At 40.5% G+C, this 24,254-nt stretch overlaps 1 protein-coding gene across 1 annotated transcript; it reads right to left on the bottom strand.

Annotated features, from left to right (window-relative positions):
• LOC141411412 (uncharacterized protein FLJ43738-like) lies at nucleotides 1-22,926 on the bottom strand. The gene is made up of 3 exons (XM_074042901.1): nucleotides 22,449-22,926; nucleotides 4,595-5,499; nucleotides 1-319 (listed from the first exon to the last, which is right to left on the bottom strand). Exons 1-3 carry the CDS (start codon nucleotides 22,776-22,778, stop codon nucleotides 1-3), a joined length of 1,554 nt encoding a protein of 517 aa, XP_073899002.1. The 5' UTR covers nucleotides 22,779-22,926.
• Nucleotides 22,927-24,254: the final 1,328 nt, after the last annotated feature.

Genomic DNA, 24,254 nt, shown 5'->3' with positions numbered 1-24,254 from the left:
TCACAGGCCACAAAACTGGTGGGTCCTTCTTCTGCCAGAACATCCTGGCATTGTCTCAGAAGAGCCTACACTGCTATCTAAGGAGGTAGAGGCCCGCCTGCTATCCCTCTCACCCCACGCCCACCTCGCCAGCGCGTGGAAGGCCCTGCGCGGCACGACGCCACGCACATAGAGCCCCGCGTGCCGCGTGAGCAGCAACAGGGGCCTGAACAGGTGCACGCGGTACAGGATGGTCTCCAGGTCGGTGTAGAGCCGGTGGCGGAACAGCAGCCGCGAGTCGTACAGCACCTTGCATGCTCCGTGCTCGGAGGGGAGTATCCTGCAAGAGAAGGTGGTAGGCAAGGTACTGGAAACATTTGGTGGCTTTGTTCTGGCAGAGATTTGGTTTTATTTTGACTTGTCTAAAACAAAAGAAAGGAACAAATTGTTGGCAAATGCATTTAGTAAATTCACAACCTGAGGCCCTGACAGGGAATTGACAGTAATAACACTGAAGTCAGCTAATCCCTCTGCCTCCTCCCTGCTGCTTGCCACCCCTGTAAGCCCAGCACCTCCTGCCACCACCCCCTGCTCCGGCATTACTCACACTTTGCCTTCTGGCAATAGCCACCCACCTGCTCTGTCACTGCCTGTGTGCCATTCCTCACTTGGACATCTGTGCCCACCCGCCTATCCCTTTCCAGAAAGCTGTGTGCAGTCACTAGCAGTTCCTCTTTTGTGAAGTGATTTGCCTGTTCTTCCAGGGGATGTTTTTATTGTTGTCTTATTGATTCAAAGAACTTTTTTTTTTTTTGAAGACAGACTCTTGTGATGTATCCCAGTCTGACCTGGACCTAGGATCCTCCTGCCTCAGCCTCCTCAGTGCTGGGGGTTACAGGTGTGCGCCACCCTATCTGGCATGGTACTAACTCTGTTCAACACATTGCAAATTTTTTTTCTGTTTGTGGCTTATGTTTTTGCAACGTATATGAGTTCTTGTTGAACAGAAGGTATTGATTTTAAATAGCCAAATTACCAGTCTTTTCCCTTATTCTTTGTATTCCTTCTTCTTCAAGAAGTCTTTATTCTGCTGTCATAAATATATTCTCCTATATTTTCATCTAAAAGTTTTAGTTTTGCTTTTCAAAAATAGGTTTTTCTGGTGAAATTTGAGTAAGTTTAGATCATTGTAGTCTAGTTAGTTGCACTGTGTCAATCAATGAAGCACTGTGGTTATAGAAGATGTCACCATTGGGGGAGCTGGGTAATGGGGACATGAAATCTATTATTTTTGCAACATGTGAGTGTATAACTACCAAAGTTCAACGTTTAAAAGCAGAGTTTTGGTCTACCTGGAATTGATATTCATGAATTCTGTGAGCCAGCTTATTAGAAAGCTCTCAGCAAATCAGAAACAGAGTGAAGTCTCTCAAACTGATAAAGCACCATCTACAAAACCTTTCCACTGAGGTCACATGTGGTAGGGAATAATCAAAACAAGTCAAGAACATCAGCTCTCACCACTTATAGAAAATAGTATTGCAAGTCTTAGCCAGCACAACAAGGAAGTAAAAGCCTACAGACTAGAGAGGGAGAAATTTAATCATCCCTAGTTGTACATGACATCATGGTCTGTGAAGAAAATCCCAAGGAATACACACACACAAAAAAAGAAGACAAAGAAGAAGAAGAAAGAAGAGAAGGAGGAAGAGGAGGAGGAATTTCCAAAAAATGTTGCCAGAGCATTTGGATGTCTATATGCCAAAAAAAAGGACCAAACTCAAACTTTTTATACCAATTAATTGAAGCTAGATCATACATTTAAATGTCAACCATAAAACTAGCACTTTTAGAAGAGCACATAGGAGGGATACTCAGGACCTTTTGAAGAATTCTTAAACTTGACATCAAAATGACCCATAAGATAAAGAAAACCATGAAATCAGACTACATGTAAAACTTTTCCTTTGAAAAATAACTCTTTAGGATGCTGGCCAGAGTCAGATTGGAGATGCCCAGGAAGAGGTTTTACCTCCATTTTGAGCCTCTAAGTAATATTTTTACACCATGCCACAGATAGATATTATAGATTTTTACTATTGTTCAATTTTAAAATGTCTCTTTCCATTGTGATTTCTTTTGGGCCCACACATTATTTGGAAATATGTTTATTAATTTCCAAGCATATGAATTTTTTAGTTGTTTGTGGTAGTGCTGGATGTCAAATCAAGGGCCTCATACTTCCTACATATAACTCCAGCCCACATGTATGTATATATATATATATCATATTATTCTTGCCACTGAAAAGCTTCTGGATAGCATTCATATATTATATGCTCAGAGTTAGTCAAACTGCAAACTAAAAGCATAGCCCCCCCAAGACTACCCTTTCTTCTGACATTAACTTCAAGTTCAGGAGGTTCCTAAGACCACCCTCAAGTTTAATTCACTAAAAGGAATCAGAGTTCATTAAAGCTGTTATCCTCACAGTTAAGGTTTATTACAGGGAAAGGTTATAGATTAAAATCAGCCAAGGCTAAGTCAGGGATGGCTCCAAATACCAGATGCCTCTGCTGCCCTTTCCTCATGGAGTCAGGAGATGCTGCCATGTTGGCATTGATGGGGGACAACATTCAAGAACACTGCCACACAGGGATGTTCACCCAAGTCTTAAGGCTGTAGTTCTTACTGTGCTCCACTCCATGGACATGGCTGGTTGGGTGACTGACTGTCCAAGTTGCTGAACCAGTGTCTAGATCAACTGACACTGCATGACCCAAAGCCCCCACCTTAATCAAACTGCTGGGATTTCTGCCACAGCCAGCCTTCAGGTGTGACATAGATCACATAAGCATAAGCCAGACCTGTTCTGGACAAGGCCAAACTCCTTACTGCACACCATAAAATTCAATCTTTTAAAGTGCACAATGGAGTCTTTCTTAGTATATTCACCATGTTGTGCAACTATAAGCACTATCTAGACCACGTTCATCACTCCAAGAAGAAACTGTATCCATGACCCATCATTTTCCCTCCCTTGAGTCCTTGGCAACTACTGATCTACTTCTGTCTCTATGGATTTGCCTAGTCTGGACATTTCTTATAAATGGAATCATACTGTAACAGTGCAGGCAGAAGCCATATTTATACCATGAATGTTAAACTATAGAAAAGTGTCCAGAGCAACAAACTCACTAAGTTTATTATTTTGGAGGAGGGAAACTGGGGTGTGAGGTGATGAACTGGGGACCTTAGTTGCATTTCCCTCCCAGTCTTTCCCCTACCATTTTAGTGACCCATTCTTTCCTCGTGTTCATATGAACTGGTTTTTCTAAAAAGAAAATGAAGACACACAGAAGGCCTGAGATCCAGACAATTTCAGGAAGAGGGGAAGGAGAAGGTGCTCTGAAGAGAAAGACTCCACCCGCACATGGTTTCCTGCCAATTGTCTCATTGTAACCTCTTCTGTCCCTTTGCACTCTGCATTTCCTGAGCTCTTAAAGATGGAGGTTTGAGAGGAAGAGGTCTCCTCCATCGACCTCAGGGCCAGCCTAGAATAAACCTGTTTCCTTCCACCAGCTTCTATCTCCTGGGTTTTTGGTAGAGTGGGGAGCAATATGGATCTCAGATTCTAGTAACAGTATAACAGATGGCTTCTTTTAGTTAGCATAATGTGTTCAAGGTTTGTACATGCTGAAGTAAGTGTAGCAGTACTTCAGTTCTTTTTTCACTGAATAATACTCTGTTGTATGGATATACCACATGCTGCAATCAGATGGGGACTGGGTCAGTTCTACTTTTTTTGATGATTATGTATAACGCTACTGTGGACATTTACGTACACGTTTATATGGATGTGTGTTTTTGGTCATTCCGTACATTGCCTTGACATGGGCCAGCTTGTCTCTGGGTCTCTTGGCTTATCAGTACATCAGGACAGACCCCCACAATGTTGCAGCCCCTCTCGAGGTAGACACACTAAGCTTCTGGACTCCTTGCTGTCAGCATATGGAGTTTGGGGCATGTGAACTCTGAAGACAGATGGAGGCCCTCCCACTAAAGAATAAGACCCTATTTACTCAAACAAGGATACTTGAAAATTATGAAAGGAAGACAATTGTCATGTCAACAAAACTAAGGGATAGAACTATGAAATGCCAGCTGCTCCAGCCCAGAATCAGACCCTCTATTGTGTCCCCCGAGTGGGCATCTCAGTGTCCTAGAGGCCTCCAGAGAAGAGCAAATTCCTGCAGCTATATCCCCACCAGGTTCACTCAGATTGGTCTTCCTTGGGTTGAACTAAAACCTAATACAGAACATTCTGCTCCTGGGCAGCCAGCATAGCCTTCACTCCAAAGTCTTAGGGGAGGATTCATTTTTTTGGACCACCAGGTCTTCTGTGTGCCCCTAAATACTTCACCTCCACCAAAGGCAAAAATTGTGCCTGTTCTCAAGTCCCATTACTGACCTTTGATGAGTAGCTGACAATAAACCCTGAGGGGAACTGAATCAGTATCTCCCTCTCAAAGACCAGAACACTGACCCTCCTCACCTTGGCTTTGAAAGACTATTCCACTCCCTCCATATCCAGAATGTCATGTCATCTACTCACCTGCTCTGGTGACTTTCCCACAGCCGCCTCAAGCCTTGGTCTGCCAAGCCTTCCAGAATGAAGAGGTGGATCTTCCCATCCACCAGGTGGAAGCCAGTGAGCACGTCCAGGTCCTCCTGGTCCTGAATCTTCACCCTCATCTTGAAGGCTGACAGGATCTGTTGGATGTTCTTGGTGGGGTAGGAATCCAGTTCCAAGGCCTTTGCATTGATTCTAGTGATGTCCTGCAGCAGGCTACGTAGGAGGAACAGCTTCTTGGAATCAAACACAAAAATTATGCGGCCAAACTGGGTACCCACGAGGTCTATATCAGGGGATTTGGCCCCAGCACCGAGGGGCACCGCAATGTCCACTCTCAGCTTGAGCTGAGAGTTAGCCTCCAGATAGTTGCCCATGGGCATTGGGCTGAGCTGGAGGACATCTGTAGGGTCCTGAAATCCCACAGCCTTCTTGTTCCTGGTGTCCTGGCTGTGGCATGCAGAGTTGGGCTCACAGCTGTGGATGGGGACAGCCAGATTCAAGTACTTGTGGCCAAGGAGGAGGTCAGCAAAACTGACCCGGGCAACCCCATAGGGGTCCCAAGTCTTGTTCTGGGACTCAAAGGGGTTCTTCTCTGTTTCTTTGAGAGAGATGAGAGCCTGGAGGTTAAAGTATGGATCCAGGGGGTCCTCCCCAAATGGGGTGGGCTTACGGAAATACTCTTCTGATTTGCGGTCCCGGTCATGGACTTCCACCACCATGGGGGGTCCCTCTAGGTATTCCCTCAGGTCACTGAGGTGCATGGCCCCAAGGAAGATGACATTGATGTCCTGGAAGTATACATGTGTCCCATGGGGCTCCCCCTTGGTCTTGTGAACTGGAGTCTTATCAAACTGGTACCTGCAGTATACAGGTGCACATAGCCTCTAGGAGAGAGCAGATGACAGCAAGTCACACTCAGGAGGGAGACGCCCAGCACAGGGTGCTCACATTCAGCATGCTCGCTACCTGCATCCCCAGAGCCTAAGTGTCCTCCACAAGAAAGAGCACACTGCGAGGTCATCGCAGGCATGTGTGCATCATGTACATGAATGCGGCTGACAGAAGACAAGGTTTGATGATGGCTAATCATTATTTTCTTCCTCCCAGACTGCAAGTGCCAGGAACATAGGTTGTGTGTCTTGTTCAGACTTGTGTTTCTAGTTCCAATGCCAAGCTGGTTCAGAAAAGTAGATAAGCAGGTTTTTAGCAAAGGTAATCCCAGTGGGATGTGGCTTAGCAAGAAAGTGCTTGCCTAGCATGCCTGAGGCCCTGGGTTCTATCCCCAGCACCACCAATGGAAGGCAGTACCTGGCTACCTGGAAGAGATTAAAAAATATCTCTGGAGAAATTCACTTTTAGCCAAGGCCTCAAAGAATTCCTATCATGAAAGTACTATTGAACATGAAATCACAGTTAAAAAAAAAATCACAAAACTCCTAAGGAAAAGGAGCCACCAGAAAAAATCAGATACACAGAGGCAGAAGAGATTGGAATGATCCAACATAAAAAATAAGTTTAAGAAAATAAAAGATCATCAAGGAAGAACACTATTGTATTTCCACTTACTAGCAAAGACTAGTTTTAAATACAATTTTAAAAACTTCTACTTAGACTAGCATAAAAACACAATAGAAATTAAAGGAAAGCTGACAACTATAAAACATTCCAGAAATAAATTAAAGAAGATTTTCATGGTCAGGAAAATACACCTAAACATAAAAGCTAAAATATAGATCTTCTGGAAGGAAACAAAGCCGAATGTCCTCCTGAATTTAGGGTAGAAAAAAATTTAACAAGACACAAAATCATCAAGGATGGTAGAAAAAGTTGATAAATTAGACTTCATCAAAGACACTGTTAAAAAAATTAAAGGCAAGCCTCAGATTGGCAGAAAGTATTTATAATACGTATATGTGCTATGGCCTGAATGTTTTCTGTTTTGTTCTTAGGATAAAACCCAGGGCCTTGCACATACTAGGCAAGTGCCCTATCCCTGAACTCTACTCCAGTCCACATGGTCAGAATGCTTGTGGTCCCCACCAGAGCCACGTGTTAAGCCAAATCCCAATGTGACAGTCGTAGAAGGTGGAACCTTCGGGAGGCATTTAAGCTATGAGGAGTCACAGTCAAGATTGGGGTTAGTCCCCTTATAAAAGGCCCGAGAGCCAGCTCAGCTTCCTGCCATGTGAGAACATAGGGAGAAGGCGTTATCCAGGAGGACACTGGGTGTGCTGGCACTTGACCTTGGACTTCCCAACTCCAGAACTACAAGAAGTAAATTTCTGTAATTTATGAGGCACCCAACTTATGGCATTTTTGTTATAGCAGCCCTGACTAAGACAGTATCTGCAAAGGACTTATATCCAGAATATTAAAAGTATATTTATAAATCGATAATAAAAACAATTAAAAATAGCATAATAGAAGCCTGCCAGTCTGGTTCAATGAAGTAAACACAGCCCACCCTGCTTCTCCGGTGACTACGGCCTAGAACTCATGGGGCGGCCTCCTGAAGACTCTGAGCAAAAAAGCCAGCGAGAAGCTTGGAGAAGCATCAAACCTGAAGTACAACAAACACAAAGTTTCTTAGGTTTGTTTTCTCCTTTTTGTCTCAGACTGGATTCAAAGGAAGCCTAAATCCCAAAAATGGGATTTAGGACAGATTTAGGACATCTTTTACTCCAAGGAGTAGAAGATGTCTCTTGGGGGGGGACAGAGAGAGTAGGGGATGTCTCCTGTTGCCCTGTTGTCCTCCTCTGGCCTGCCCTAGAAAAGTTCAAGTTTTGAAGCTACCATCTAGTGACAACATCATCAACTGGGGAGGCACCTAAAACTCTTAAGAGGGGAATTCTGACAGACTATGGAGAACCCACTGCTCCTTCTCTGTCTTCCAGCCCTGTGTCCTCAGAGGCCACCAGGGCACATGGTCACAGTGGACCTCACACTGCAGCTTTCTAGCCAGAGGACCAGGAAGGGGACTGAGCTGGAGAACATGCTGGAAAAGGAAATCCATAAAGCTATGATAATTGCATGGACTTGTCCTTGAGCCGTGGGTTTGTTCTTATGGCAGCCTGCCAGAGTAAATGCAGAGCAGAGCACCACCCAGGTCCCAGGCTGGCCCAGAACAGCACACACAGAGCAGATCCGAATTCCATTGTGAAATCTTTAGAACTGGACAGTCCACAGAAGAAGAATGAGAATTCTCTGCTTGACCCTAACCAGGAATGCTATCAAGTAAAACAGTAAAAATTATCAGAATCTCTAAGGGCTAGACAAGACCCAGAGTCTCATAACACAATATTTAAAATGCCTGAGATACAATCCAAAATTACTTGACACACAAAGAACCAGGAAGTCTGACTGATCATCAGGAGAGAGAATCAGGAGATGCTGAGTCTAACATGACCCAGATGTTGGAATTACCAGACTTCAAACTTCTGTTACAGCCATGCTCCAGGAAGCAATAGCAAATACTGACAGAAATATCCAGAAAGAAAGCCTGTCTCAGAAAATAGAAAGTACAATGAAGAAACAAACAGAAACTTTAGAACTGAAAAATATAATAGCTAAATTAAAAATTCACTGAATGGTCCTAAGAACAAAATGGAGATGACAGAGGAAAGAGTAAGTGAACCTGAAGACAGAATAGAAAATACATAGTCTGAGAACAGAAAGAAAAAGTAAACAGAGTTCTAGGAACCTGTGAGACAGTATCAAAGAATATCATATATATATCATCAGAGTCCCAGAAAGAGAAGAAGAAAAATGTGGTATTGAAAAAATATTTGAAGAAATAATGACTGAAAATCTAATTTTGGCAAAAGACATAAATTACAGATTCCAATTAAGAATAAACTCAAAGAAATACATGCCCAGACACCATATGCTTTTCCAGTCATGTGACACTCAGGAAAAGGAAAACTATGGATACAAGAACAGGATCAGAGGGTTCCAGGAGCTAGGGGAGAGGGAGTGTCCAGTAGGCAGAACATAAGGGATTTTTAGGGTGTGAAAACTACTCCCTATGTTACAGGTGATCATTCTACATTGGTCAAACTCATAGAATGCAGAGCACCAAAGGAAGCCTCATGTAAACTATGGACTTTAACAACAATGTATCAGTATTGGTTCATTAATTCTAACTTGTATCATACTACTGCAAGTTGCTAATAATAAGGAAACAGTGCCATGGTGAGATGCCAGTGTGGGTAGATAGAATTCTCTGTACCATGTGAATCCATTTTTTATAAATCTTAAGTTGCATAAATATTAGTCTATCTTTTCAAAAGATAATAGACTTCTAGCAATAGCAGGACAGTTAAGACTTGTGAAAAGTAATCAGGAAAAAAAAAATAAAGATCGCCACCATCTTTTCCAAAAGTCATTGAAAGACATAAATGACATAGAAAAATTAAATTCCTGAGCCAAGACCTAAGAAGAAAGAAATCCAGAGATGTGAGTCTAGCATTTAATACTGTGTCTTGCAGTTTCAGAATAGACTTCTGAGAGGATGAACATGGTTTCTGGTTCCAAAGATAAAAACATAAGGATAGAGACTGCCAAAGGTGAGTATCAGAGCTACTAGAGATAGAGCAGAAGTAAAGCAGCCTTCTAACAGAGTATAACCCTCCTTATCAGGCAGTGGATGGCCTAGAAAATGCAAATTACTGAAGTTAAATTAAGGAGGTCCTGAATTATTAACACCTCAATACCTGTCAGAAGAAAAATCCTCTTTGAAGAAAGATAACAAATCCTGGGCCTCAAATTACTTCTACAAGGTATGTTTTTTCTAATACAATGTCAAGTTCACAAAGAGAAATAGATATACTGAACAAGATACCATAAATGGGAACCCGCAGAAACAACAAAACATATAAACAGATATTGGAATTATCAGACACAGACCTAAATTAACTGTGCTCACTATGTTGGGTAGAATAATTACCTCCAAAGATGCCTACGTCCTAATCCCCAGAACCCACGAGTATGTTTTGGGACATAACAACAGGGAGCTGCCATAGGTTGAATTGGATTCCCTCAAAGGATATGTTGAAATCCCAACCCTGATTCCTCAGAGTGTGACCTTAGCTTGACACAGAGTTCTTACAGACATAATCAAATCATGGTAGGCCCTCATCCCATATGATGTGATGAATTACATTAATTTATCTTAAATACTGAGCTGGCCTTGCATACCTGGAATAAATTCCACTTGGTCATGATTTATATTTCATTTTTAAACACTGCTAGCTGCACCGTTTTGCACTCCCAACAGCAATGAGCAGGAGTCCCTGCTGCTCCACATCTTTGCCGGTATTTACAGTTGTTAGCATTTTGGATTTTGGCATTTTAATAGGTGTCCAGCAGTATCTATACCACTGCAGATTGTAAATAATAAATAAATGCCTCTTTTTAAGTTGCAATTCACTAGTGTAGGTTTGTGAACTAACTTTGTAACTTCCTAATGACATGATCTGAGCATCTTTAATGTGCTTGCTTATCATTGATACATCTTTTCCTTTTTTATTAGCAAATATTAATTGCTTAAAGGAGGTTCATTGTGTTATGTCCATACATACATACAATGTGCTTTGATCAAATTAACCCTTTCTATTACCTTTTTATTCTTATTCCCCTCCAGACTCCTTTATATTTTTTACACTTTTTAACAGGGTTCATTAGTATATTTTCATACATGCATGTAAAGTACTTCAGTCATATCCAACATGCCGCTGTTGGAATCTTGATGGAGATTGCATTGAACCTGTAGACTGCATTCAGTAATACAGCCATTTTCACAATATTGCTTCTGCCAAATGAGCATGAGGGGTCTTTCCATCTAGTGTCATCTTTCATTTCTTTCTTCAATGTTTTATACTTTTCATTGTAGACACCTTTACCTCCTCAGTTAAATTTATTAGTAGGTATCTTTGAGGCTATTGTGAATGGGATTGTTTTCTTGATTTCTTTGTCAGCCTGTTTGTAAGTGGCATATAGAAAAGCTGCTGATTTTTTGTATGTTGATTTTTGCATCCTGCTACCTTGGCAAAAATGCTTATCAGATCTAAATGCTTTTTGATGGGGTCTTTAGGGTATTTCAAGTATAGGATCATATCATCTGCTAATAGAGATTTGAACTTTTCCTATTTGTATCCTCTTTTTCTTGCCTTATTGCTGTAAGAACCCAAGCATTATACTGAATAAGAAGGAGAGAGTAGACACCCTGTCTCATTCCTGATTTTAGAGGAAATGCTTTGTTTTTTCCCATTTACTACAATGTTGGCTAAAGGTTTGTCATAGATAGCCTTTATTTCGTTGAGGTAATCCCTTATAGTTTCTGCATGGCTTTTATCATGACAGGACATTGAATTTTGTTAAATGTTTTTTGTAGAAATTTATCCGTTTCTTTATTAGACTATGAGCTCTCAAAGAACTCCCTAATTATCCTCTGACTATTATGGGTATTGGTGAATCCTCTTTTTCACATTTAATGTTATTAATTTTGGTCTTTTCCCTCTTTCTTTTGGTTAATTTCACTAAGAGTTTGTCAATCTTGTTTATCTTTTCAAAGAACCAACTCTGTTTCTTCTATTCTTTGTACTGTTCTTTTAGTCTACGTTTAATCAATTCTGCCCCAATCTTTATTATTTCTTTCCATCTATTGAATTGGGGTTTGGTTTTTCTAAGAGCTTCAGGTACATCATTATTCTGAGATCTGAATTTTTAGTGTAGGTACTCAGCTATAAACTTTCCTTTTAACACTGGCTTTGCTGTGACCCAAAGGTTCTGCCAAGTTGTGTTTTCATTTTCATTTCATTCTAGGGATTTTTTATTTCCCCTTTTATTTCTTTTGAATGATATCATTCAAAAGTATATTGTTCAGCCTCCATGTGTTTGGACATTTTCTGTAGTTCCTCTTGCATTTGTCAGACTTGCTTTATACCCTAAAATATGATCTATTCTAGAGAAAGTTTCATGGGCTATGAAGTGTGCGTTCTGTGGCCATTGGGTGAAATATCCTGTAGATGTCTGTTAACTCTGTTTGATCTATAGTGCTATTTAATTCTGAAGTTTCTTTGTTGATTTTTTTGGTTCAGATGGCCTACCTACTGGTGAAGCAGGGTGTTAACATCACTCACTATTATTGTTGGGGATTTATCTGTGCTTTATGTCCAGTAGTGTTTGTTTTAAGAAACTGGGTACACCAAAGTTCTGTGCATATTTGTTTATAGTTGTTATTGATGGATTGTTCCCTTTATACATATGAAATGACCTTTGTCTTTTCTGAGTGAGTATAACTACTTCTGCTTGCTTTCAGACTCTCTTTCACATTATTCCTGTATTTGTCAGTGAGGTATGTTTCTTGTAGACAACAAATGGCTGGGCCTTGTTTTTTGATCTAATCCACCAATATTTGTCTTTTGATTGGACTATTGAAACCATTAACAGAGTTATTATTGAAAGTTTTATAGTAATTCCTGCCATTTTGTTGTTTTTATAGTTTTGGTTCTTTCCTAATTATCATTCTCTTTCCTAATCATATAGTGAGATTTGTTTTTTTCCTATATTTTCATGGTTGTGTTTATCTTCCTCTTCTATGTGTAGGATTCCTTTAAGTATCTTCTGCAGTGCTGGCTTAGTGGCCAATAATTCCTTAAATTTTGTTTATCGTGGAAGGTTTTCATTTCCCCTTCAATTATAAAGGATAGCTTTGCTGAATGCAGTAATCTATGTTTGCAATTACTTTCTTTTGAGGCTTAGAAGACATCATTCCATGCCCTCCTTGCATTTAGAATTTCTGTTGAAAAATCTGTTATTTATTCTAATGGATTTGCCCCTATATGTGACTTGACACTTCTCTCTTGCAGCTTCCAATATTCTTTTCTTATTCTGTATACTTACTGTTTTAACTATAATATCCATGGAGAGGTTCTTTTCTGCTCTTATCTGTTTGGTATCCTAAAAGCCTCCTGTATCTGGATAACTATCTCCTCAAGATTTTGGAAATGTTCTACTATTATTTTATTGAATATACTTTAAAAAGATTGAAAAGATTAGCTTGCACCTCTTCTCCTTCTCTGTCCATGATTTATAGGTTTGGTTTTTAGGAGCATCCCAGAGGTTTTGCATATTCCTTTTGTACTTTCTTTTCTTCTTATCTAAATGTTCTAATTCATCTATCTTATCTTCAAGCCCTGATATTCTGTCTTATATTGATCCAGTCTGTTGATGATGGTTTCAGCTGAGTTTTATTTGACTCACTGAGCTTTTCTTCATTTCCAGAATTTCAACTTTATTTTTCAGGGTTTCTATGTCTTTTTTAAATTCCTCTTCTATATCCTGCATTGTTTTTCTTATTTCATTCAGCTGTTTATCTGTATTCTCTTGGAATTCATTCAGGCACTTGTGTCCTGTTTAATTTCAGAGATCATTTTATAATCATTGTTTTGAATTGTCAGGGCTCACATCCACTTCACCAAAAATAGTGTCCATAATTAAGTTGTTGATGTTTTGAGTAGTCATATTACCTTATTCCTTTCATATTTCTTATGTTTTTTTCATTGGGATTTGTACATTTGAGGCCAAGTTGTTGATTGGAAGTTTTAATCATCTCTAGTCTTTGAGTTGAAGTATTCTCAATGTTCAGGAAGGACTGTGTAGTGGCTAGTTTGAGGTGCAGTTTCTCACACTGCACTGGGGGTATAGCTCAATAGTCATTCATCTATATGTTCAGAGTACCAGACCTGATGCCCAGCACCTCTCTAAGGAAAACTAGCTGGAGTCCCTTGTAGTTCCTAGTGTAAAGGTTGTTGCTGTATATGGGGTGAATGTGAGGTAAGTCCATTTTTGGACTTTCACTTTAGAAGCTTCCCTTGTTTGTGTACTGCAAGCCACTTTGAAGCCTATTGGCTGGGTAGATTCTACTTACCTCACAAGCTTCCTCCTCCCCCAGTTTGTGACTTCAGGAGCAGCAAGCATCCAAGCCTGTAGTATCTCTAGAATGCCTCAGAGAGCAAGGGAAGCAAACAGAATACCGAGTTCTGGGCTGGAGTGGGGGTAGACTGCAGGACTCAGGTTGTCAGACTCACTGCTTTCAGACCCTATCAAGTAGATCACCAGGAGAAGGCTGGAAGAAATTGTGATATGAGGATCCTGGTCTCAGAGCTCTTGGTCCCATCTAGCAGCAAACACATATAGCCTGGAGGCAGGTTCTGAAGGTCAACATTTCACCACAGATGGGCTCAGTGTTCTGTTTCTACAGTGATACTCAGAGAAGCTCAGTCTCAAACAATAGACCCTCTCTCAAGATAGTGCCTTACTATAACTCAGAGACAATAGGAGCAACATTCTTCTCTGAAACTAGCCTGCCATGCAGGAGCAGTCATACCAAACCCCACACTGAGTTTAAGGTTTAAGGAGGTGTGGGCTTATCCTGCAGTTAGAATTGCCAGTCTGTTGCCAGGGACATCTCAGCTTACCCTCACCCAGGGGTGCCAGGATTGGAGTTGTGGACTGTTTTCTCTTTTCTCTGTTGCTTTTCAGCTGTCATGTTACCTCTTTCTTGATTCCCAGTGTTCCTCCTCTTTATCTTCAGAACATAGTCTCTCCTTTGTTACCCCGGCTTTTCTCATTCGCAGAGTCAAATGCTTGTAATCTTACATGTTGGCTCACCCATCCACATCTTTGGTGAAGAAGTCTTGTACATGTTTTAATAAAGCTGTTCTCTTTCTTATTTTTTTACTTTTAAGAGTTTTTTGTATATCCAAAATATTTTAAAACTTCTTCAACCATGTGTTATTTTAAAGTATGTTGTTTAGTCTCCAAGTATTTGGAGACTTTGTGGTTATCATTCTGTTAACAATTTCTAGTTTAATTCCTTAGTGGTCTGAGAACTCAGTTTGTATGATTTATATTCTTTTACACTTTACACAGTGTTTTTGTTTTAGTTTGTTTTTTTGAGACAAGATCTATGTAGCTGAGGCTGGCCTCAAACTTGCTATGTGGCCCAGGCTAGACTTGAACTTGAGATCTTCCTGCCTCAGTCTCCTGAGTGCTAGGATTATAAGCATGTACCACTACACCTGGCTTCAAGGTGTGTTTTATAACCCAGAATGTAGTCTTGGTGAATGTTCCATGTGAGTTTGAGAATAATGTGTGTTCTGCTGTTAGCTGCAGTATTCTACTCATGTTGATCAAATCTAGCTACTCAGTATTATTGAGCTCAATGGCACCTTTGGTAACTTTCTGCCTGGTAGATCTGTCAATTACTAATAGAAAGGTGTTGAAGACTTCAACTACAATGAGACTCATCTACTTCTTCTTGCACTTATCTATTAGTTAGGAATATACACATTAAGGATTGTTAAGACTTCTTGGAGAGTATTATGTAGGTAATGTCCTTTTTTATTCCTGATAATGACTGTTGTTCTGAAATCAGCTGCTTCTGGAGTAAATAGAGATACTCAGGCATTCTTTTTTTTATTAATTATAGCATGGTATACCTCTTTGCACCCTTTTTGTGTTTATATTTTTTTGTGTATTATATTCTGGGCTGAGGGTGTAGCTCACTGGTAGAGTGCCTATCATGCTTGAGGCCCTGAATTCAATCCCCAGCACTGCAAAAATAAGTAAATAAATTGAGTTTCTTCTAGGCAACATATAGTTGGGTCTTGGAGTTTTGGGTTGTTTATTTGTTTTTACCTGCTCTCACAGTCTTTTTTTTTTTCCCCATTGGTATACTTAGACCACTGCTGCTTAAGGCTATCATTGCTATAGTTAAATTAGTGTCTACCACATTTGTCACTATTTTCTATTCATGTTCCTCCTTCTTTATTTTTTTAATTCCACTCTTACTCTGTCTCCTGTGGTTTTAATTGAGCATTTTATATGATTCCATGTTGTTTCCTTAGCAATTTATTATACTTAAACTGGAGGTTAAACTCAGGGCCTCATCCTTCCTAGGCTCTACCTCTTGAGCCACATCTCCAGCCCTTTTGTGCTGGTTATTTTTGAGATGGGGGTCTTGCTTTATGTTCAGGCCAGCCAGGACTGCAATCCTCCTAATTGTACTTCTCTGAATAGCTGGGGATAAGGGGTGTCTGCCACTACACCCAGCCATTAGTTGTGATCGAGTCTTGTGAACTTTTTGCCCAGGCTGGTCTCAAATTGCTATTCTCCTGATCTCTACCTCCCAAGTTGCTGGGATTACAGTCTTGGGCCACTGTGTGCCAGTCAATACTTTAAAATTTTAAAGTGGCTACCCTTGATTTTGCCTACAGATTTATAAGCAATAACCCAAGTCTGCTTTCAGATAACACTATACTTCTTCATAGTCAGTGCAAGTACCTTACACAGGTCAAGCACCCCAATTTGAAGATCCAAAATGCTCCAAAATCTCAAAGTAACATGGTGCTTGAGAACTTTTGGGTTTAGGAATAGTTCAGATTTTATCCCTAATTTCTTGATTAGGGATGCTTAGTTAGCAAAATCTATGCAAATGTTCCAAAGTCAAAAACTACACCCATTGGCTGTTCTGAAAAGCCATCTTTGCAAGGCCACAGCCACCTCTGCAGCACCTCCTCCTCCACAACATACTCCAGCAGCTTTCTCACCAAAGTCCCCAAACTCTAGCTTTCTTTTTCATCTGTTACATTGGATCACCAGTGTGTCCCACCATGTCAGATGTAGCTGGGGACACCAGCTCTGAGATCACCAAGGATTTTTTTTTTTTTTTACAGATTGGTTTTTTTTCATTATTATTCATATGTGCATACAATGCTTGGGTCATTTCTCCCCCCTGCCCCCACCCCCTCCCTTACCACCCACTCCACCCCCTCCCTCTCCCCTCCACCCCCTCAATACCCGGCAGAAACTATTCTGCCCTTATCTCTAATTTTGTTGTAGAGAGAGTATAAGCCATAATAGGAAGGAACAAGGGTTTTTGCTGGTTGAGATAAGGATAGCTATACAGGGAGTTGACTCACATTGATTTCCTGTGCGTGGGTGTTACCTTCTAGGTTAATTCTTCTTGATCTAACCTTTTCTCTAGTTCCTGGTCCCCTTCTCCTATTGGCCTCAGTTGCTTTTAAGGTAGCTGCTTTAGTTTCTCTGTGTTGAGGGCAACAAATGCTAGCTAATTTTTTAGGTGTCTTACCTATCCTCATATCTCCCTTGTGTGCACTCGCTTTTATCTTGGATCACCAAGGACTTAAAGGAGAAGGAAGTTGTGGAGGCAGAAAACAGAAGAGACAATTCAGCCAATGGGAATGCTAATGAGGAAGATGGAGAGCAGGAGGCTGACAATGAGATAGATAAAGGGGAAAAAGGTGGAGAGGAAGAAGGTGATGGTGAGGAAGAAGATAGAGATGAAAGCAGCCACAGGCAAATGGGCAGCTGAAGGTGATGAGGATGGTGATGTTGATACCAAGAAGCAGAAAACTGATGAGGATAACTAAACAGCAAAAAAGGAGAAGTTAAACTACAAAAAAGACCTCCTTGACCTACCCATCCTACACTTCCTGCCCCAGAATCTAAATGTGGTCACCTTTGAGTAGAGAGGCCCATCTGTCCACTGCAGGCAGCCCACTCAAGCTCTCCACCACCCACAAAACCACAACATGAATCTGCAACAGGGGAGGAAAAAACAAAGCTTCCAAGGCCCTGCTTTTTTTTCTTAAAAGTACTTAAAAAGGAAATTTGTATTTCTACTTACAGTTTATATTTTTGTACATATTGTTAGGGGTCAGCCATTTTTAATGATCTCACATGACCAAACCACCCTTCAGAGTGTTCTGCGTCCTACTCTGACTTTACTTGTGGTGTGACCATGTTCATTATAATCTCAAAGGAGATTAATAAAAAAAAACCTTGCAAGAAAAGGCAAAAACAAACAAAACCAATCTTATTCCAAGCATTCCAATAACTTTTTTGTGTGTATGTACTTAGCTGTACTATAAGTAGTTGGTTTGTATGAGATGTTTTTAAAGGCCAAAGGTAAAATATTCCTTTTTTTTTCCCTTTTTGCCTATGAAGTTACTATTTATTTATTTATTTATTTTGGCCTGTTTGATGTGTGAAATGATGTCCACTGATAAATCAGAATTTTATTAGGCTGAGTTCTAACAACAACAACAAAAAAAAAAACCTACAAAATTTGAAACACTTCTAGTTCCAAGCATTTTTTGGGTAAGAGATACTCATGTGTTATAACAAAATAATTCTAAACCTCCTCCTGTTCCTTGTATCACTGTTGTCATTCCTATCTCATACATAAGTTATAATCATCAAATATATTGTCATTATTATTATACTGACCAGTTGTTTTCTTTTGGAGTAATTAAGGATAAGAAGAAAATTATTCTTCCTTATTCCCTCCCAATGCTTTCCCTTTGTGCAGCTCCTCAGGAAAATCTTGATCACTTTCCTTCTCTCTGAAGAACTGTTTTTGCAGTGCTGATGATCAAACCCAGGGCCTCACACATTAAGCAGGTGATCTACCAATGAGTTACACCCCAGTTCTGAAAAATTTTTTTAAAACATTTCTTGCTGTTTATTCTATTTGGTAGAATTCACCAATCAAGCCACCTAGTCCTGGAATTTTCTTTGTTGGGAGATTTTTAATTATTGATTCAATATTCTTATTAGTTATTAATCTATTCAGATTTTGAATTTTTATCACTTAGTTTTAATAAGTTGTTTCTGGATTTTTTATACTTCACTCATTTTGATGACTTACGTATTTGCAATACACCTTTAGTACTTTTTTCGTTGTATTTAGCCAGTGTGTTGGCATAGTATTCGCTTATGTTATTTGTGTAAAATCATTAGTACTATCTGCTCTTTCATGTCTGATTTTAGTAATTTGAATATCTCTTTTTTAGTCAATGTAACTAACAGGTTGCCCATTTTGTTGATATAAAAAAATAAACTTTGTTTCATTTGTTACAAATTAATTCTGTATTTCATTTATCTCTGCTCTTATGTTTATTATATTTCTCTTCTAGTTTTCTGCATGCCTGAAAAATCAGCATTGTGTGTATGATGGCAAGGCCTGCCACCAGCTTGAAAGCAGCCAAGCCCACTTCGACCACGGCTGCATCAGCCTTCCTGGAGGCCCTATGTGAACCAGTTTCTTGGAGCTCCTGTCTTTCAGAGTCAAAGCCTTTAACCCTTGATGGGGAGTCTCGCCAATTCCTGAGATGCCTTCAAGGCATCTTTCCTGTTGTTCTGATTAAAAGTACTTGGCTTCTTTTTTAACATCACACTAATTTCTTTAACACCTTCCTTGGCCTCAATTTTAAACCTGCTGCTTTTCTGGCTAAAGTTCAGGTTTTTCAAATCCTTCCTCTATGTTTTTTCCTGGTTCTTCCTGTAAATCGGGAAATAAGCAGCTAGCAATACTCATGCCACAGCCTGAATACTCTTCTTCTTTGAAATATCCTCTGCCAGACTAGTCTGTCACTATTAAATTCAGCTTGACACAACGTCTCATAATAAGAATAATAATAATGAAGACAAGTCCTTTGCCTCAGTGTAATAGAATATGGCCTCTAGTGAAGCTCCCATCTGAAACTTCATGAGCACAGCCTTTATTCTCTGCATTCCTATCAGCACTCTGATCTGAACTCCCGTGAGAGTCAGGGATTGTCTCCTTTCCACTTTTTAGGGATTCTCTAGCCTGCATCTCAAAACTTTCCTAAACTCCTCCCACAAATCAATTCCAAAGGCTTCTGAACCACATTGCTATGTATAATCACAGTGATATGAGTCAGCTTGGGATGTAGGCAGCTAGGGTGAGGAAAATGGCCAGAAGTGGGGATAGCCAGAAGATAAAGAGTGCAGGCATGGCAACGCACATACTTCTTTAAGAAGAAGATACAAGACAGAGAAGGGGGAGAGTGAATAACCTTGAAACAATGCTCTAAAGAGAATGGATAAAAACCTCAAATCATGTCATTTCTTGGGTACCCTCTCTTGGGATCCCCCAACTCTGGGGATCTACTCTCCCACTTTACACTTTTCAATCTCAATAAACTCTCCACTTTACACTTTCCCCTTGAGTCTGAACTCATCATTCTTTGCCAACTCTTGGACATGAACTTGGTCCACACCTGACACTGGTATCAACAACCCCACTCCCGGTACCAATTTTCCATGTGAGTCACCTTCTATTGCTGTGACAAAATACCTTAATGAATAACTTAAAGGGGGAAAGGTTTATTTCAGCTCATGGTTCAAGGTTTCAGTCCATGATTGGCTGCCTTGATTGCTTTCAAGCCCATGGCAAGGCAAAAGCATCAAAGAGGATGGGCATGGTGGAAGAAAGCTGATTACCTCATGGCAGCCAGAAGCCAGAGAGAGAGGAAGAGTCCAGGAACAAAATATCCCTTCAAAATCATGCCGTCAGTGACCTACTCCCTCTTACCCAGGCCCATGTCCTAATAGCTCATTCAGCTATGAACTCATTCATGGACTAATCCCCTGGTGTAGTAGCCTCATGATCCAACAATCTCTCTATAGCATCACCAACTGGGGACTGAGACTCCAATATATGAGCCTTTGCTGGGGGATGTTCCCTATAGAAACCATAGCAAAGGGCAAAGGATGTGAATGGACACCCATATTCATGAGAGCATTATTCACAATAGCGAGAAGGTGGAAACAATTCAACTATACATCAGTTGATAAATGGACACATAAAATGTGGCACATGCATAAAATGGAATATTATTCAACCATAACTGGGAATGAAATTATAGCATGTTCTACAACATGGACACTTGAAGACACTAAGTGAAATAAGTACTAATGAAAGGGCAGAAACTGTGTGATTATTCGAGGTCCTGTTCTGTCTCTAACTCATAGAGTTGTTCTAAAGCCAACCTTAACCCATAGAAATAGAAAGTAGAACAGAGATTGCCAGGGACAGCTTGTAGGTGGAAATAGGGACTTGTTTAATGGGCAGAGTTTTGCTTGGAATGATGAAAAGTTGTAGAAATAGGCAGTGGTGATAACATTGTGAGTGAACTTACTGCCACTCAACTGTGCGCTTGAAAACGGTGAAAGTGGAAAATTGTGTGTCTGCTCCACCGTGAGGATGTAAGAGGATCTGGCTGTGACATCTGTCACCCCATTGATTACCAGCGTTAACTCAGCTAGTCTGGCTGGCTAGGCGGGTGTCCCCTTCCTCCCTCACTACTCCATGTTTGTCCCTCCTGAAGCTGCGCGCTCGGTCAAAGAGGACGACCATCCCCAATAGAGGAGGACCGTTCTTCGTCAAGGGTATATGAGTAGCTGCGCTCCCCTATTAGAACCTCCAAACAAGCTCTGTTTCACTATAATGAAAACAGCAATTTTTAAAAACCCTAAGGAAATCTTAATAAATTATGGCCTATTAATTCATTATTGGTAACAAATTTATCATACTAATGTAAGATATTAATAATGTGAAAATGGGCATATGCATATAGGAACTCTTTATATGATCTGCTCAGTTTTTTGTAAATTAAAATTCTTCTAAAAAAATTAAGTGAATCGGGCTGGGGATGTGACTCAGTGGTAGAGCACTTCCCTTGGGTGGCTGAGGCCCTGGGTTCCATCGCCAGCACGTTAAAAAACAAAATGCACAAATTTTTAAAAGCAAAACCTTCACATTGGTCCATTGAGGGGTATGTATGCTCACCTGTAAAATGACCTCTGGGGGTAGGAATTTAATGTACTGCTTTTGCGGGGAAGCCCAATTCGATGCATAACAATAACAATCCCAAGTTGGCAAAATTATATATAGAAAAAATGAATAGGGAATAAGGCTAGCATGAGGGCTATCTTTGTGCTCATGGACTATTTCTGCAGCTTGATTGCAATGATACACTGCACCAATATTAATGCTCTTACTTTGAACTCATGCTGTAGTTAGATAACAACACTGGTTAAGTGGTGAATGACACATGGGTCCTCTGGTGAATCTTTACAGTCTCCTGTGTATCTATATTTCAAAATAAAAGTACGATGTGTATTTGCAGATATTCTCAGACTAAAACAACTAAGCAGCTTCAAAGACAAAAAGAAAATTCTACAAGCTTTGAGAGAAGTAAAAAAGAGGACACACATAAACCTTCAACACAGAACATCCTCAGAACATAAAAAGATGGAACAAAGTCTTCAAAACTCTGAAGGAAAATTATTTTTAACCTGGCATTCCATACCCAATCAAAATATCTACCAAGTACGAGGGTGGAATAAAGATACATTCAGACATATGAAGGACTGGAAGTGTGGCTCAACTGGTAAGAGCACCTGCCCTAGCAAGCATGAGTTCAAACCCCAGTACCTCCAAAGAAAAAAAAAGATATACTCAGACATATGAAAAAAAAAATGGGGGGAAGAAATATCCCATTGACCTTTTCTCAAGAAGTTACTGGAAGGATGTGCTCCAGCAAAACTAAAGAGCAAATGAAGAGGAAGATGTACAGTCCAAGAGACAAAGATCCAACCAAGAAAGTGAAGAGGAATTCCCAGGATAAACAGTAGCACAAAAGCTAGTCGGTTCACAATGAGCAACTGTCTAGCCGAATACTGTCACTATTAACAGAGAAGCCCATACTTTCCTAAAGAGAGGCTAGCAACCTCCACTTGTAGAAGTTCGGTGAGAAACCTCAGATAAGATGGCTCCCATCTCAGGAGACTAATTTCTTTTCATGTCTTCCTGTGGGATCCTAAATAGCAAAATGTGGATGCTAATTCACATGTCTCACTGAAGGCTACTGGGACGAAGCATAACGGGCAGCTGGGTGGGATGAGGTGCTCTTCACTTGGGGGATGGCTTCATGCTTACCTCGAGTTCATGAATGGGTACAGGTTGTGACGGAAGGCAGGAGGCACACTTTATCTTTATGGTCAGGGGGTTTAAGTCCTGCTTTTGCTCCTCAGTCATGATGGGAACTTCTGTTTTTAAAGTCAAAAAGCAATCCAAAATGTTGGCAGACTTCTCACTGCCGCGATTCAGGACAGTTTGCCATCCTGGGAGGAGATACAGTATTAGTCCTGCACTCGTGACAGCCCAGGTGTGTTCAGAGGGTAAAGTAACCTGAGAAGAGCTAATGATAAACTCAGAATCCAAAAGGAAAACTTGAAAGAAAAAAAAAAAAACTGAGATACCAGGCATGGACTTGTACACCTGAACCTAGCACTCAGGAGGCTGAGGCAGGAGGCTCAAGTTCCAGGCCAGCCTCAGCTACACAGTAAGGCCCTGTATCTTAAACCAAAGACTGGGGATGTAGCTCAATGGCAGAGTTACTTTCCTAGCACACACAAGGCCCCAGGTAGGATCCCCAGCACCACAAGAGTAAGAAAGAATTAGGAAATGCCCACAGGCAGCATGTTACATTCCAATTTCTCAAACTAAAGTCCCATCAATTCTCTCTGATGACTGAATGTTTCTCATTTAATTTTTGTCATCTTGATACATATTTCCTGAATCATCTGGGTACGCGTGCCATCCTAGAACCCTGAGTTCATTGGCCTCATGCTGAGAGATTTCAAAAGCTCCCCAGGTGATTCTAGAACCACAATTCTAGACCCATGCTGTCCTCTATAGTACCTCCTGGCCACATGGGTGATTAGAACTTAAATTAAAACTAAATAAAATTTAAAGTGCAGTTCCTTAACCATGCTGACCACATTTCAAGTGTTCAGTGGCCCTGCGTGGCTGTGGGCTACTGCCCAGGTAGAAGACAATACCCTTGGGTAGAGCTGCTCCAGGCAGAACAGTACAACATCAGGAGCAGTAATGTCAGTGTGTGCACAGGGGGCTCGGGGAGCCAACTGTTCTAATGAGCACAGAGACCTGTGTCTAATATAACTGGCACATTTGAGCCAAACCTATATATGCATACCCCCACCATGACAATTTTTGCAACTGTTCAACTACAAAAAGGGGGGAGGGGTAAGTTGAGGCACTTCATGGTACACAGATATCTGTGAGAATGCTTTTCCTATTAAGAAGGGCCCTACCTACATTTTACCAGTCAGAGACATACCGGGGTAGGCAAAAATAAAATGAAATAAAATAATTAAGGCAGCCTAAATTTTAGAGGCAGAGAAATATGAGTTCAGATCCCAGATCTGTTACTTATGTGACAAGCTAGTCTTTTTGAGACTTAGTTTCTTCACATAATACCTTTCTCAGGCTCAGAGGGCTAAGAGAGATGGTGAAGATGCTAGGGGTGCTACCAATACACAGCACATGCTCAAAAAGCAATCAGTTCTGTTCCTTTCAAAGTGCCTGTAAGTGTATTTCTAGGGCACATAAAAGCCAAATTGCAGGTTGGCAAAATGGCTCAAGTGGTAGAGCATGTACCTAGCAAGCATGAAGCCCTGAGTTCAAACCCCAGTAACTCAAAACAAAACAAAAACAAGCAAAAAAGCCAAACTGCTCACACTTAGGGAGAGTAGTTACTTCCAAAACAAGCCATGAATAGGTGAGCCCCCCATATGCATGATTCTTCTTCATGAAGCAAATCAGAGCTATAACTAATTATGGTTTGAGTTCTATAACTTAGTAAGCTTTTTCAAATAAGACACTGCCCAAGACAGAAGAAATATCTGGAACAAACATGTGCTGATATCATCATTCGGAGTT

Source organism: Castor canadensis, chromosome 10 (genome assembly GCF_047511655.1).
Source record: "Castor canadensis chromosome 10, mCasCan1.hap1v2, whole genome shotgun sequence".
In the NCBI taxonomy this organism is placed as follows: Eukaryota; Metazoa; Chordata; class Mammalia; order Rodentia; family Castoridae; genus Castor; species Castor canadensis.
The sequence above is the reverse complement of the archived record's forward strand: the minus strand, read 5'-3'. Positions and strand labels throughout refer to the sequence as shown.